At 34.0% G+C, this 17,423-nt stretch overlaps 2 protein-coding genes across 5 annotated transcripts; both read left to right on the top strand.

The window, feature by feature from the left end:
* The first annotated feature begins 346 nt into the window (after window positions 1-346).
* eloca (elongin C paralog a) lies at window positions 347-2,145 on the top strand. Of its 3 annotated transcripts, none has more exons than XM_079863730.1 (4): window positions 347-427; window positions 1,174-1,201; window positions 1,413-1,556; window positions 1,692-2,145. In XM_079863730.1, exons 2-4 carry the CDS (start codon window positions 1,198-1,200, stop codon window positions 1,880-1,882), a joined length of 339 nt encoding a protein of 112 aa, XP_079719856.1. In that variant the 5' UTR covers window positions 347-427; window positions 1,174-1,197; the 3' UTR covers window positions 1,883-2,145. The 3 variants fall into 3 exon arrangements, with proteins under 3 accessions (XP_079719856.1, XP_079719855.1, XP_079719854.1); XM_079863729.1 differs by having other exon boundaries at window positions 1,410-1,556; XM_079863728.1 differs by lacking the exons at window positions 347-427; window positions 1,174-1,201 and adding an exon at window positions 1,261-1,337.
* A 1,016-nt stretch (window positions 2,146-3,161) lies between these two features.
* Window positions 3,162-15,560, top strand: ube2wb (ubiquitin conjugating enzyme E2 Wb). Of its 2 annotated transcripts, none has more exons than XM_079862904.1 (6): window positions 3,162-3,254; window positions 4,287-4,378; window positions 10,598-10,700; window positions 12,881-13,036; window positions 14,839-14,914; window positions 15,017-15,560. In XM_079862904.1, exons 1-6 carry the CDS (start codon window positions 3,240-3,242, stop codon window positions 15,028-15,030), a joined length of 456 nt encoding a protein of 151 aa, XP_079719030.1. In that variant the 5' UTR covers window positions 3,162-3,239; the 3' UTR covers window positions 15,031-15,560. The 2 variants fall into 2 exon arrangements, with proteins under 2 accessions (XP_079719030.1, XP_079719031.1); XM_079862905.1 differs by lacking the exon at window positions 3,162-3,254 and adding an exon at window positions 3,279-3,437.
* Window positions 15,561-17,423: the final 1,863 nt, after the last annotated feature.

Genomic DNA, 17,423 nt, shown 5'->3' with positions numbered 1-17,423 from the left:
TTAGATGTAGTAAGTTTCATTGACCTAGAGTGTAATATATTTGGTTTTTTTTGGATGGTATTATTTTTATGTAAAGGTTTAGGAATATTCAATACCGGTTTGTGTTTTTGACCTTTGTTCCTCAAGGTACCTACTAACTAACTAACTAAATCTGCAATGTGTGATTTTCTGAGCTTTTCTGAGCTTACCTTTGTTAGACCTACTTGTATCAATATATTAACATTACATCATTATTTCAAGTTATTTTAGTTCATTTCTAATGTTTCTGAAGATTATGCTAAATGAAATCTCATTTTTGAATTTCACACACCAAGGTTTAATTACACATAGGGGGACTTTTATTTATGAGGCACATTTTTGAACCGGAAGTGTTCAGTTGTACTCAGCGCCTGTGTTTCTCAACTTGTTTTACTGTTTTACATTCGTGGTAAGTGTGACAGGTATACATTTATTACTCACAATATAGATTTGTCCACTCAGAGAAGAAACGATACGATATTGCGATTTATCGTTTTCAAAATTATTTGTTTAAAAAACCCTTCTATTTACTGTTGTGACCGTGACAATGTTCTCTTATGAGACTGTTTATAAAGAATAAGAACTCATATGAAATGACCAAGTACAGCAAAAGAGAATAATTACATAAACTAGCCAATATTTTGGGTAGACTTAGAGGGTTTTTGGTTACTGTTCACACGTTAATAAGTAAAAAACAATGTTTCATTTGTTAACATTAGTTAATGTATTAACTATTACGAACTAACCATGCGCAATACATTTGTTACTGTATCTGTTAATCTTTGTTAACAAAAAATAGTGCAGTTGTTCATCGTTTGTTTATGTTACTTCACTGTGCATTATTTAATGTTTAACTTTTGATTTGAATAATGTATTAGTACATGTTGAAATTAACAAGGATTAATAAATGCTGAAGAAGTGCAGTTCATTATTAAGTAATGTAGTTAATTAATATGAACTAATGAAATTTTATTGTAAAGTGTTACCAAAAAAACTAATAAGGATTCAGCCTCGTCATCATATAATATCTCATAATTTTGTTTGAAATTCACAACTTTCTAGTTCTCTCTCCTTCTCATATGCTGACTAATAATAATTGATCCCTTAACCTATGCAATAATCCATAATCCTAATGTTTTGTTCTGTTGTTTGCAGGAATAACACAGTGCCTGTGAAACAATGGGTTTGTATTGGACTTTTATTTATTTGCAAATAGGAAACTGTAATATCTCGATCAGCTTGTGTGCTGTTTGCAGATGCTTTTAATGGTTGGATCCACATCAATTCATTATTCATCCATTCATTCATGATCTGTTCTGGTAAACTTACTCATATGCATGAGTCGGTCTAGCTTCCATTTCCCCCTAAAGTGTTCAAATAACATCTTCCAGCAGATATTGAAGAAAGGACTTATGGTGGTTGTGAGGGCCCAGATGCCATGTATGTAAAGCTGATCTCTTCAGACGGGCAAGAGTTTATTGTGAAGCGAGAGCACGCGTTAACCTCTGGCACAATCAAGGCTATGCTGAGTGGACCTGGTGAGTATGGTTCAAAATCCTGCTGTGATGAAACAGCATTTGTTTATTGTGGAATTCTTCCATCACTCCGTTTTTTGTTGTTGTGATATTTGATTAGGAGGAGGAAGTTCTAACATTTTGCATGTTTACTTCAAGGTCAGTTTGCTGAAAATGAAACCAATGAGGTGAACTTCCGGGAGATCCCGTCTCATGTTCTCTCCAAAGTTTGCATGTATTTTACCTATAAAGTGCGTTACACCAACAGCTCAACAGAAATCCCAGAATTCCCCATTGCTCCTGAGATTGCCTTGGAACTGCTCATGGCTGCGAACTTCCTGGACTGTTAGATAGGAATAGGAGTATGCGTTATGCTGTGACCGACATTCATATATGTTCCAATGATTTATGAGTGTGTATTTATAAATGTTTCGCTTTATTGATCAATTTAGTTTTTTGTTGTTGTTATGTTGTACTTTGAAATGACTAGATAGTTTGTTTTGTATGCAGAGTTTTTAAATGTCTTACATTCATTTTGTATTTGCAAGTCGTTTGCAGTTGTCCTAGTCTCGCACAAGGAATAAATGTGGATGAACCAAATGTATCACTGTCACACCTCTTTTTGTTTTGGCTGAGTCTTTCTGTTTTACAGCAGAAAAAATACAAAATGGCATGCATAAGTGAACACGGGGTAAAGGAAATATCTTTTTATATTTATATATACTTAAAATGATGGCATGATTGTAACATTAAAAGGATGTTGATGAAAAAAAAAAGTCACCCAAAAATAAAAGAATGTTGAAAGTCGCTCCAAACCCAGGTTACTGACTTTCTTCAGTCACAGAATAATTAATTAGTAGACTTAATATGTATTAATAGATAATAATAATATTAATTAATATTTAATAAACAATTAAAAAGATACATCACCAGAAATAACAAAATCTGTATCTTAAATGTTGTTCCAAACCGATGGCTTTCTTCTGTAACTAATGAATTAATAGACACTAATATTTATTAAAACGGAATATATATTTATTAATTATAACTATTCAAAATAAATAAATAAATATTAATAATTAAAAGAATACTTTTTAAATCTGTATTTTGAAAGTTGTTCCAAAATGTGGACTCCTTTGCTCTATGACAATTTTTTTTTACAGAATAATGAAATAATGTACATTTATATTTATCAAAAAATAATAGATGTGTATTAATTATAACTATTCATATTAATAAACAATTAATAATTAAAAAGAGTAAAAAAAAGAAAGAAATCTGTTTATGGAAAGCAAGTCGTTCCAAACCCATGTGACTTTCTTCTGTGACAGAATAATACTATATTAAAAATAACATATATTTATTAATTACAACTATTCATAATGAATAAATAAATTATTAATTAACTGGTTTAAAAGAATACTAAAACCGAAAATAAAAAACGTCTACAAAAACTAGGTCGAAACCCATGTGACTTATAATGGATAACAGAATAATTAAATAATTGGTATTATTATTTATTATCGCTATGATTAATTAATATGTAACTAGTATTAATTTATTAGAATAAAGAGACAATGTATGTGGTAGATTTTGGACTATCATACTATCAGAGCGTGTTCTCAGAACAGAAGCTCTCGTGTGTCACGTGACGGTGACGTCAGTCGCCCTGCGTTACTGTGCGCCACTGATGCAGGGGGATCCATCATGGCGTCGATGCAGGTAAGATCACAGCTGACATCTAACCCTGTTTAATCTATCAATCACTTCTTGATCAGGTGTCGAGTGTGTCGTCTATGATAGTGTAAATGGTGTTTTTTGGATACGCCTAATAAGGGGATCGAATATTGCTGTGTTATTTCTGAAATCATAACTTGTCCTCCTCGCTGTTCCTGAGCTGCCAGGGTGAGAATTATCGGTGCTTTCAAAGCAACAGCTGGCGAGCAGGACTCACATAAACTACTGATTTACCACAAACACAGTGAATGTAATGAGTAGAATCAACGCGGTCTTACTAGAACTTTCATGTGTTTTGCTATTTTAATTGCTTGAAATCATGATATCAGTGTCTACTTATTTTTATCCAGCCTAGCAAGGTTACTTGTGACTGTGCAGGACATATGAAGTTATATTTTCATTCAACTTGACTTAATATTATTCAGTATCACTGTTTTATGTTGAATAGAATATTGGCAATTACAAAAAATAGGCAATGTTTGTTGCCACAGTTTTCAGTGGTTATTAGTGCTGTCAAATCGATGATTCGAATCTAACTTAAAAGTATATATATATATATATATTATGTGTTTGAGTATATATATAAAACTTGTTTGATGCGATTAATCGCTTTGACAGCACTAATATAATATCTACATTTAAATTAATGTATTGAAACTGTGAATTATAATAGTTTTAAAAAATATATTATACTGTGTTGTTGCAATGCTCGAATTAGTGCTGTTAAATCGATTAATCGCGTCTAATATAGATTTATTACGTATTATTACATATGATTACGTATATATACACATATTATATTTCAAAAACCTTGATGTTAGATGTGATTAATCTTATATGTCTAAATGTAATAATATGTTCTTATGACTTAAATTGATTAATGTTTAATTTGAAGAGCTATTTTGGACTGATATATTCCTGGCATATTCTTTAGATTTAAGGGGTTTTATTTAAGAACCTCTGCTTTTTTTTTTCCTTTGTTTGTTCAATACTTTCTTTCTCTCTATTTCTCAACAGAAAAGGTTACAGAAAGAACTGCTAGCCTTGCAGAATGATCCACCCCCTGGAATGACCCTAAATGAGAAGAGCGTACAGAACACCATCACACAGTAAGGCCAAAGCTTCCCGACTCTCCGTTTAATCTTATACCCATGTGTGTGATCATGCTGTACTTATTAACAGGCTAGATTTCCCAAGCCGCCCTGTATCAGGGATTGTCATATTTAAAAGTGCAATATGACTCTTTGCATTACGCTATTGTTGTCTTGTCAGGCCTGGAAAACTCTCACCCATTGTGGGCATATTTTCTAAATTTTAAACAAAACATTTCCCATGTGGTGTCATTTGTAAGGCTGCTCTGCCCGATGTATAGTGATGTCTGCTCTGACTAATCAAAAATTAAAGCTCGAGAGGGTAGTATTGCTGTAACAAACCTTATTGACCTCTTTTTGGCTTGTGCATGGTCGTATCCGTGTCTGGGAATATATAGCAATCTTTTGAGGAAAAACTGTCACAAGACAAAAAAGGTACATCACATAGTTCCAGAAAGGATTACTTATCTGAATCTCAATATAACCAGTCTTGTGCACAGTGGTGCATCTATTTGGAAACGAGCTGACTTCACATACAGTATGTGTTTATGTCTTTCTGTGCTGCAGTAATGAGAATAAATGATTGATATAATTACTCGGTTTCAGAAAGCTAAACTTTGACAGCCAAGGGTTATAAATGTAATGTTTTCTTTTACAGAACTCTGGTCAGTATTACGGGAACATAATGTAATGTGGGTTAGCCTAGCATTTTTATTCAGCCATGTAGCCTTGTCTTGGTTTGTGTCTTGTCAAAGAAATGTCTGGTATGAGCTATAAGTTTAGCAGCTTGCCAAACGTGTTTGTCCTGACTAATTGGTGTAATTATATTCATTGTTGTCCTTCAAGTTTTTTGGAGGATGTTCTCTGTGATGTCGATTTGATTTTAGGGCAGTTGTGGTGGGTTGAAACAAGCCCAACCAAATCCAACCTTGTTTTAAGATGCATTTGAACAGTATTACCTGTAGCGATTTGATAACTCGTCTCAGCATGGTTATACAATATAATTGCAAATATTTTAGATAACTCCAATAATTGTGCTGTTTAAATTTCAATCGCATATTGGAGGGATGCTCCGATCGATCGGCCGCAGATTGGTATCGGCCGATAATCACGTTCTATGCATCTCAATCAGCTCCCTAGTTTAGTAGTCAGGGCATTAATTAGGGCGTCGGCCATTAAAGGGCTGTCTCAATCGCAAAATCCTTCCAGTGCACTGGAACATTTCCTAAAAAATCCCACAATGCATCTCAAAAACCAGGGAGCATTAATGCTCACTATGCTCCCTTAATGGAAATTACGTCACATTTCTGAAGCGTCAAATCTAAAACGCACGAGCCAACTCAATAAATATAATGAAACGCAATAGATGATTTGTCGAAAAGAACAGGAATTATGGTGGACTCCAGGTTTATTCTTGCCTATTTCTTGGGGAAATCTTTTATTTCTGACATTTAAGACATTTAATTCTGAATAAAATGTAGCGTCACATTCTTTGACAAGCAAACATTTACCGCACTATCTATATTTGAATTTTGGTCAAATACATTTCTTTTTGCTGTGTATAAACATAAAATGTGCTTCAAGTGGTTATTCACATTTGCATTACTTTAACGACAAGACAAGGCGATGTAGCAGTTGTGGAAAAAACTAATAAATAATACCAGTCACGGCAGCAATCGTTCTCCCCTCTGCTATGTTTAAAGGTGCAGTATGTAATATTGACAGCTAGCGGTTGAAATGGGTACTGCAGTACAAATTTAAATATTGGAGGGAGTTTTTTCCCCGCCCCCTCCTCCTTAGACTCGAAGCGGATTGCCGGATTGAGGACACACAACAGGAGTGAGTACAATTGACAATGAAAGGTGAGGAGACACTGTAAACTAATGAGGTCATTTATCCACGTTTTATAATGTTTCCGTTCATAGATTTATTTTTTGAGCCAGTTCGTTTGCTGGCTTCCATAACTGCAATACGCTGTGTTTTTTCGCCTACTGGCAACCCGGGGGTGTCGAAATAGTATTGGATAAATTGGCATTCTGACACAGAATGCACATTTCAAAGTAAAATAACTGGCTGTAGCTTTGTTTTTCAGAGAAACGAGTTTGTGAACTTAGCATGTCAAAAAATCACATACAGCACCTTTAAAATTTATAATAACAATAATAAACCTTATTTTATATAGCGCCTTTTAAATGTTTTTTATCAAAGCGCTTTACACAGAAAAGGGGTAAAAAGTAAATGCATAAATAACAAGAGAAATAGAAACATCAAAGCAATAAACTAAACATACTGCAAACATACAATATACAAAATAGAATATACAAAATATACAATAACAAAATCACATATAAGCAAGTCTAAAAAAGTGAGTTTTAAGCAAAGATTCAAGCAAGCATGTTTATTCTCGTATGGAATAGAGCTCCAGAGTTTTCAAGCCCGGTCACCCATAGAGCGCAAGCGAGTTGAGGGAACAACTAGTCCTGGTCCCTGTCAAGATTCTAGCAGCTGATTTTTGGACATATTGCAATTTATTTAGGGTATTTTTTCAAGGCCCATGCAAGCAAATCATTTCAATAATCAATAGGGGAGAAAACAAATGTATTGATATATTTTTCTGCCACAGTAAATGATTACATGGGGCGCAATCTTGCAATATTTCTGAGATGAAAAAAATTACGTTTTAACAGTGTTCTGGACATGAGGGATTTTTTGTTTTGTTTTTTTGAAACTCCGAGACAGAGCAACAATAATCAACATTAAGCATTAAAGATCTGGCTTTACGTAACTGGTGGGTTGAACCAATGATCATAACCTCTGTTTTATCTCTGTTAAGGCAAAGAAAATTGATTCATCCAAATTTTTTATCTCAGAAATGCAGTGTTCCAGAAAAACAACAGCCACATGATCACCCAGTTTTGAGTGAATGTAAATCTGGGTGTCATCTGCATACAAGTGAATATTAAGTCCAAGATATCTAAGGAGCTGACCAACAGGAAAAATACACATAAAAAGTAATGGACTCAGAGTCGACCCCTGGGGAACACCAAATTTGACTGAGCTAATTTTGGACTTGTGTCCACCCATGTCAACAAACTGCCTACTGTCTGAAAGGTACGACTAAAACCAGTTTAATGCAGTCTTGCTAAACACAGATTCCATACGAGTGAGTAATCTGGAATGATGGACAGTGTCAAAAGCCACACTGATGTCAAGAAGAATCAGAATTAACAGGCAGCCCAAGTTCGCAGCAATTAACATAGTTACCTTCACTTATGCTGTTTCAGTGCTATGATATTTGCAAAACCCAGATTGAAGGGGCTCAAGCTAATTATTTAGTGTAAGATGTGTATACAATTGGGATGGCACAGTTCACTCGAATTTTGGCTGAGAATTGGAGATTAGAAATGGGACAATAATTATTGAAATTGTCCAATCAACATCGTCTTTTTTAGTAGAGGTGTAACGGCAATCATTTTAAAAGCTGCTGGCACTAATACTCAAAACAACAGAGTTTACAGAGGCAAAACATGCTTTAAACAAGCAAGTTAGTACAGGATCAACTATTTAGGTGGCAGCCTTTATTTGTGAAACTTCTTTGCCCAGAGAGATCAAGTCAAGTGTGGAGAATTTCTGAGAGCCGAATCAGCAGGGACAGAAGTAAATATTCATACAACTTTGAGCCTTATCAATCTTAGAGCTGAGAAAATCATCACAGAGATTAGCAACGGGTTTTTTGGAAGACCTGTTACCTTTAAGCAGTCTGTTAATGACTTGAAACAACTGTCTGGGATTACTTTGATTATTAACAATTATCAGCTAAACATATTGGAACCTAACGGTTGCAATCTCTGCCTTTATATAGATTTAAGTGGTCCTTCCAAGCTTGGTGATGTACATTATGGCACTGCCAACTCTGGTATAAAAATGATTTCAGAGTTTCCCATTATTAAATACAACTTGAGAGGGGGGTTCATGTCCAATTTCCGACTAGGAAATATTTCCTTGGCATTAAAACCCCTTAATCTAAAAAATATGCTAAAATATATCAGTCAGAAATAGCTTTTTAAATTAAAATTAAAAAGCCATATGAGATATATTATTACTTTTCGAGCAATGGAATATCTCATTACAATATTTAAAAATGTGAACAAGTTGTGCCCTTCATTATTTTTCAGATGTGGTCGCAGCATCAATGTACATCGATATAAACGATATTGTCCAATCCTAGGGGAAAACTTTGAAAATACGTTCCACACACAGAGAAGTTCGCTACACATTTGTACAAAATGGAAAGACCTGCACCAATCATTTCTGGTACAATTACACCCCTATATCTATAATAGCATCTTCTTTCATGTGAAGTAATGTTTCATGCAACTAAGGCAGAAATGTGAGCTCCTGTGCCGACGCAGCACTGATGGTCCAGGAATATTTTCACTTTGCCTCCGGAATGTTCTCACTCTTCTGAAAACAAACTGCTGTTGTTGATATGATAATGCTGTGGCAGGAAAATGGCATTGTGGATGTCACTTTATCTGACGCTGGAGTTACTCGCAAGAATTTTCTGTTTTCAGTTGTTCTGACATTGATATTGCAAATTTTAATGTATGCTTGTACTAGGGGTGTGCTTCTACTAAATTAACTTGTGATTCATTAATTAAATATGGTTAAATCTGTTAATAATATATTTTTAAATGCATTTATATATTTATTTGTTTCATTTTAGGCTAACATGTCAACATGAGAAATGATCTCATTATATAATGTAGTGCATTTCTGTTCCCAAAAACTAAAGTTCATTCTTTTAACCAAATTTATATCGCCCTCTGTGCCAGATGTTTCCTCCAGTGATATCAGGCCTTGTATGCTAGTAATCTCATTGTGAAATGCTTTAGAGTGAAGGACACACATGTGAGCTGTGAGCACATAGTGATATTATATCCCAGTGAGTCCCATGTGTTGAGTCAGAAAAGTCACCTCCCTCTTTAGTTCTCTGTCTGTTTTCACTCTCACTTAAATACCTTTGTTTCTAGGAAAGGACGGCTTGTTAAATTGCTCTCTATAAGTTTATAATAGCCAAAATGACTGAAAATTGACCTGAATCCCAGAGTGACTTGGGTCAAGGGTTTTCTGCCAGAAAGATCCATCATCTGTTTGACCTTTGACATAGTGGCGCTTCCCTTATTGTTTAGTTCTGGATATTTAATGGTTGTCTTGTCTTTCATTGCTCTACTTCCTGTCTCTCTCTTTTTATGGCTGAAGTTATGGCTGGCAGTAGAGTAGTCTTTTTTTTTTTTCTCTCTCTCTCTCTCTCTCTGAGTGAGTGAGTGAGTGAGTGAGTGAGTGAGTGAGTGAGTGAGTGAGTGAGTGAGTGAGTGAGTGAGTGAGTGAGTGAGTGAGTGAGTGAGTGAGTGAGTGAGTGAGTGAGTGAGTGAGTGAGTGAGTGAGTGAGTGAGTGAGTGAGTGAGTGAGTGAGTTTTTCAATTTGTGAACATAGAGCAGGATAGAGTACAAGGGAGAGGAAACAGTCAATGATTGATCAGAGATGCATCATAAGAAGGGAGACAGATGGCATCAAATACAGCATTTTACATTACAGAATGTATGCCATGTGATACTGTAAACAGATTACCATGGTAGAGACTTCCACGTTACTGTAACTGTAACCCTTATACAGGTCAACTGTATCTAAAGTATAGATTCAGTCATGTGGCACAGTGAGAATTGTATTGCCAGCAAACTCTGTTCTAGCACAAAACCTCATGACAGTTTCATAAATTCATCACACCTTTTGATAACACACTGAATAGATACAATTACAAACATTATGAATTTTATGTTACGTAAGTTAGGTAATTATTTTCTAATGTGGCATATGTAGCCTGTATTACTTGAATTATTTCAGCAACAAGTGTGATATGTATTTTGCTTTGTTTGCTATTAAATTAACTGATTGTTAAAAGTACTACATTGAAAGAATATCATACTGTTGTGTTTTGGTGATTAAACCAAATGTTCTCATTACATATTGCAGTACTCTTGTGTTTGACACAGTAGTTATGTGGACTGAAATGTGTATAACTGTTATGAAAGCATGGGATCAGGTTTTGAAAGAATGACCAGCTGTGTTACAAGTGTGATCAGTTTGGATTTTTGTAGTAAGAGTTTTGAAAATGTACACCTAAAGTACATTGCAAAAAAAAAAAAAAACTAATCTCTTTCTGTTTCTCTTTACAGATGGATTGTGGATATGGAAGGAGCATCTGGTACTCTTTATGAAGGGGAGAAATTTCAGCTTCTATTTAAATTTAGTGGTCGTTATCCGTTTGACTCGCCTCAGGTAATTCCAAAAAATTTTTTTATTAACTTTATTTAATTCTGTAATCATTAATTAATTATTATTTATTATATTATTTCTATTCTATTATTAATTATTCTAAATAAAGTGTATTTACTTTAGTCAAAATATATATTTTTAGAATATATTTTGAATTGCAAAATTAATAGGAATGAATGATTTTTTATTTATTTATTATTATTCATTTGTTTGCCAAATTTCTGGCCAGTGTTATTTTAGTGTTATTTATATACTATTATAGTTTTTATTAACATTTTGAATTAGCTTTTATTTTTATATTTTCAGTTTTCATGTATCATTTTCTTTTGTTTAAAATATTTGTAAATGGTTTATTTAAATCTTAGTTTTAGTGGTTGTTTTAATATTTTAACCTACATTTATTTCATTTAAAAATTCATTTAGTTTGTTTATCATCTAATATTTATATTTTATTTCATTTAAGCTTTCAGTTAACAAAATACTTTGAATAATGTTAGTTTTAGCCGACAGTAACACTGGTTTTCCATCTACCATTTTATTATATTTCTGTATGTAGGCAGAGACAAATCATATACACAAGTGTGATCGCTCAGGGTAACATTAACTTCTCCTCCATTTGCTTGCACTCAACTACAATCACTCACAGTAGGCGGATCACATGTACCTGCTCATTTGCATAAAATCAAATTTTGTGCATTGCTATACTTACTTTAATATTCATTTGTAGTAGCTAAGTGTACATTATAGGGTCAACTAAAGTCTGTTTTTCACCTACAACAGTAAAATAATAGGATCAATCTACACAAGATTGAGCTTGTAGACTGCGGTTTTAAAGGCCAACTTTGAGGGGATTAGCTCTGATCTTATTTTACATATCAGTCCCACTATAAATAACAGACCGGTATAGACCAAATTAGATATACAAGCTCACACGCCACTTTAGAGTTAAGAACTGCATGACTCTATGGAGGCAGGGACTGTTATAGTGGAAAAAATGCATTAGAACTAGTGACAGAAATGCTGTTGATGGTTTAGAGCTGATACAAAGTCTAAATGGAGCAAAGGTAAGTGTATGCCTTAGTGTATATTCTTAGTCAAATGACTTTTACATGTGATAAAGGAAGGAAGCACTTAAGATTAAAAGTGACTCAACCTTTTTGTTGCTGAAGTAGCCCTAGCAGAGTTTGTGTGCATATTATGATCGCGAGCGCTCTATGCTTTTCCGTATGTAAGTCCGGATCTGGCGCCGGCTTCTCATTCAGCCGGCTGTCTCTGTCTCCACGTCCTAATCTAGCGGCCTCATGCCAATTGTGAGGACTAAGCACTGGCTTATGATTTAAAGGGATAGTTCACCCCAAAATTAACATTCTGTCATCATTTGCTCGTCCTTGTGTTGTTCCAAATCCAAATGACTTTCTTTGTTATGTGGAACACAAAATGAGAAGTTTTGAAGAATGTCCATGCTGCTCTTTTCCATAAAGTGAATGTGGACTGAAGCTCTCAAGCTCTGAAAAGGACAAAAATCACCATAAAAGCATCATAAAATTATAGTCTAAACTAAATGCACTAAATTTCAAGTCCTCTGAATTTATATAATAGCTTTGTAGGAGGAACAGGTCAAAATTTAAGTTGTTATTCATGGAAAATATTGCTTGACCACCATAGTCAAGTCAAGTCACCTTTATTTATATAGCGGATTGTACTGATTGTTTCAAAGCAGCTTCTCAGTGATGAACAGAAAAATAACAATCTAAGATGCAAACTTCAAATACGAGACATTTTAAATTCTGCTGTAAGAAGACAATAGTGTCATTATTCAGTCTGAATTTCAGTGTTAGTTCAGTTCAGTGATTGTGTAAAGTTCATTATGAAATTAGTTTAATTCACCTGTAAGCAGAAGACTAGTGTTATTCACTTTGAGTCAGTTCAATGTTAGTTCAATAACTTGTCGATGTTGCAAAATTTGTCCGTTGTGAAAAAATGTTTAACCTGGTTACGGGTACAAGGCAGCTGTGGTGTCGTCATCGTTCAAGTTTTCTTCAAGTGTCTATCAGATGGTCACCATTTATTTTCATTGTATTGAAAAGAGCAGCTTGGAGCAAGGCAAGCACACATGGTCATATGGTTTACCATATTGAAATATTTTTTTTTTTTTAAATTGTGTTTATGTTGTGTTTTGACAGGTAATGTTCACAGGAGACAATATACCTGTCCATCCCCATGTTTATAGCAATGGCCACATCTGCCTGTCCATCTTAACGGAGGATTGGTCACCAGCTCTTTCGGTGCAGTCTGTTTGTCTTAGCATTATTAGCATGCTGTCTAGCTGCAAAGAGAAGGTAAGTGTCTCGCGTCACAATGCAATAGTTTTCTTTGTGTACTAGAGCTGCACAATTCTGGATAAATTGAGACTCACAGTTTAAAATAGAGATCACGGTTCTCCCACTACTCTGGCAAAATGTTAATTGCTACAGTTATATGGTATGAATGTGTGTAGTATAAATGAAAATTGGCCATGTTGTCACTGTCATGTGACTTACGGCTACAGTTGTGATGCTTCACCTTTTTTCACAAGTCCTCTCCCGTGGCCTCATGGGATAGTGAAGTGTCCCTTGAATGTACTCTTCAGAACCTGCCGGAAGTAGTAGGTCATCCAGGGACTTTTCACCTACTGTTTTTTTTTATTAATACTGCGAATTCGGACATACTTCTACTACTCGGTTCACATACTGTTTTTTTGCCTACCATATAGGATGGGAGCATATTCAGACGCAGCGAGCGTTTTTGAACGAATCTCTTGAATGAATGTTCACTTGTCGCCATCTACAGGTGTAATATAATTGATACAATCTTTATTTGAATCATCAAATTACTTTCATAAGGTGGTTTCCTCTATTTTTATCACTAACGTAGATATCAGTGTTTATATCCGAACTATAAACCTTTATCCCAGTAATTCTGTGATCATTTAAATTATTATAACACAGAAATAATGGTACTGTCTGGGTGAAAAGCCCGTTTGTGACACTGTTTCATACCTACACATGAAAGTGTAGGTATGAACTCGTCAAATGTTTAGACATCGCCGAATCGTTGTCATTTAGGAATAAGATCATGTGGGTGTTTAGCTCGAGATTGCGATCTTTTAGCTTTTGGTTATTGTATCTTTGGATTCTAAAGTTACAGTGCAGATGAATGTGTAAAGATAACACACTTAGATTCTAATATGGGACATATTAGACAGATATGTTTGTTCATTAGTTACAATAGTAAGACATTAACCGCATCACACAGCTATATTTGGTGCCTTTCTGAATCAATGGCTTACTTATTATAGTACTTGCTTAAATGTGTCTTAACGCTGACTTTTTGACAGGTTGACCTTAGTGACAGTATTGGAAAACGCATTTATAATCTGTTCAATTTACACCCACTTATTCAAACATTAATGACATTTTCTTGACAAAATGTAAAAGAAACTCCAAAAAGCTTAAAAGCTTCATACATTTGCATTGATTTTATATTGTCTCTGTAAACTAGTTTAATATATGTAGTATATACACTACCGTTCAAAAGGAGATTTAAATTTTTTTTTTTTTTTTTTTTTTTTAGAAATGAATACATTTATAATGCAAGAATGCATTAAATTAATTAAAAGTGACAGTAAAGACATTTATAAAGTTGCAAAAGTTTTCCATTTTAAATAAATGCTGTTCTTTTGAACTTTTTTTTATTCATTAAAGAATCATGAGAAAAATGTTGCACAATTTCCACAAAATTATTAAGCAGCACAACTGTTTTCAAACTTGATAATAATCAGAAATGTTTCTTTAACACCAAATCAACATATTAGAATGATTTCTGAAGGATCATGGGACACTAAAGACTGAAGTAATAATGCTGAAATTTCAGCTTTTGGGAGTAAATCACATTTTAAAATAATTTAAAATATAAAAAGTAATTTTTAAAAGACATATATCACAATATTACTGTATTTTTGATCAAATAAATGCAGCTTTAGTGAGCATAAGAGACTACTTTCAAAAACATTAAAAAAGCATGCCGTCCCCAAACTTGAACGGTAGTTTATATAAAAATATATTTATTATAATAATTTTTATTTATGCTTTTTTCTTTACAGAGGCGGCCACCTGATAACTCCTTTTATGTACGGACATGTAATAAAAATCCAAAGAAGACAAAATGGTGGTATCATGGTAAGAACTAATGTTTAATTTGAAAATTGATAAAACTGATACTGAAAATTGATAGTGGAAATGCATTTTAAATGTATTTAAAATATGCCTTTTTTTCCACAGATGATACCTGTTAATATGAACTTTCTAGAACTTCCGGAGGGAAGAAGTCCTACTGACCTATAAAAGCACTTTTTTAAAATCATATGGTCTCTGAACTTTAACCTTGGACTCAAACTCAAGCATGGACTCAGACCACAAACATGGGAGATGATGTCAGCTGTGTTACCGGTAACCAGTTGGATGCATGTTTAGGGGGAAAAAAACGATGGAAGAATGGAAATAAATTTGAGAGAGGATGGAAACGGACCCATCGTTTGTTTGGTGTGGAGAAATTTAAATTTATCCAGGAAGAATGCATTTTTTTTTTTCAATATTGAGATTATTGTTGTCTTGGATCACACATGTTCCTGTTCTGTTTTGTCATTGGTATATTTTAAGGTCCATGTGTCACGTGCAATAACAAGAATGGGTGCATATCAGGGCCAATAATGAGAAATCCAAATCATATTGTAGAAATCCAAAACAAATCTGGAAAAGATTGTAATGTCCCTTTGATTTTCTCTTTCCTTGTATTCCTACTGAAATTATATGCACTGTGAAACAATCTAAGAAAAGAACAGTTTATTGTTATGCAGACATGCAGTTCTAATGATGGCGAGCCACTCCAGCAGGGAGAATTTGGATGCTCCACTGTAAATAGTTTAATTTAAGAACGGTACAGTTTTATCTCATTCCTCTCCAGTTCTAACATCACTGCAAATGGCGGTTTCATTGTCACTTATGCTTGTTGGGACTATATTTGGTCTGTATGAGCATTAGAACCAACCTTGACCATCCATGAACTCATTTTTACCTCTACCAAGTCATATGGGATGGAACCAGTGTTCTGTGTAGTTTTGGCATTAAAGCTAAGCTAGGTAACCCAATATATTGAATGTTGGCAAGAATGTTCTGTATTCTTATTTGTATAAAATGTTTTGTATTGAGATGTAAGCTCAAATCTCTTTAAACTATTCCATCTTAAAAGTTTTCTTCCTTGTTTTCTTCCACATATTTTTGGTCATGCTTTTACTTTTTTGTGCAAGTAATGAAAAAAAGAGTAGAAGAATGGCAGTTTGTTTGGGAGTGTATGTCTTATTTAATTCTGGGTACTTTATTCTCTGTAACCTCAGATGGTTTGGAAGTTATTGTGGTTTGTATATTCTCAAGATGTTGATTATCCTGGTCATACTTGTCTGGCTCAGGTAAAAAATTTTCAAGGAAAAAAAAAAAATCAAATATTCCTGAATATTTTCCATTCGATTATATTTTCCCTTAAAGGACTGTTACATAGTTGAATAAAAATGTATGCATAATATTACTCTTAAAAGTGATATTAACTAAACTGGCAGCATGGTCTACATGTAGATAGACAAATGAAATAAATGCAGAGCACATATTTGATAATGTTTGGATCCTGCACTTTTTCCACAAATTATTTCTCCAAAAATTAGTGTTTCTAGGGTCAAAGATTATCAATAGTTTGGCATTTGTCATCTGGAAGAATAATAATAAAGAAAATCTTCTGTCCCCAACAGTTATATATGTCTGATGTACAATATCTGATGTTAATGTTTTATTTCACACTATTGATTAACTTCATACACTCCAAAGATGTATTTTTTAGCCATTTATTCAGAAATACTTGAATATTCCAAACCTGGTTGGCTTGTCTTCTTTTCCATTGTCTGTGATATGTGTTGGAGTAGAAAAAAATGGAGATGGCCATGATTCTTCCTTCTGCACACAATATCAGGATACTTTATTTTGTGTTACACATGTAGTTGTGCTTACTACTGAAAGAAAATGTGTGACAACAGGGCTAAACTTGAATGTGTGATTGGTGGTTGAGAATTATATTGGTATTATATTGGACACCTGTCATCATTTGAAAGGAAGCCAGTAAGTGTACACGGTTAAGTAGACTTGGGTATCTAAACTTTTTTCTTTTTGTTAATGAAGGGTTCTAATAAAATTTTGGGTTGCAAGTTATAAGATGTAATATGAGTTATTGTTTTTCTTCTTTTTTGGTATGTACAAATTATGTAAGTTGTGCCTGTTAATTTAAAAATAAAAATACAGGTTTTGAGTGAGTCTTTATCATTTACTCTCTGCAACCACAGTTGTTCACTTTTATATACAGTATATATATATATAAAATATAACAGTACTTACCTGACTGTATTGTGCCAAGTGTAAAGTTTTGTGGGGGGTGGGGGTTATGGTGTGGGGTTGTTTTTCAGGGGTTGGGCTTGGCCCCTTAGTTACAGTGAAAGGAACTCTTAATGCTTCGGCATATTAAGACATTTTGGACAATTTCATGCTCCCAACTTTGTGGGAACAGTTTGGGGATGGTCCCTTCCTGTTCCAACATGACTGCGCACCAGTGCACAAAGCAAGGTCCATAAATTGATGAGCGAGTTTGGTG

This window comes from Squalius cephalus, assembly GCF_949319135.1.
Source record: "Squalius cephalus genome assembly, chromosome: 25".
Classification (NCBI taxonomy): domain Eukaryota; kingdom Metazoa; phylum Chordata; class Actinopteri; order Cypriniformes; family Leuciscidae; genus Squalius; species Squalius cephalus.
The sequence above is the reverse complement of the archived record's forward strand: the minus strand, read 5'-3'. Positions and strand labels throughout refer to the sequence as shown.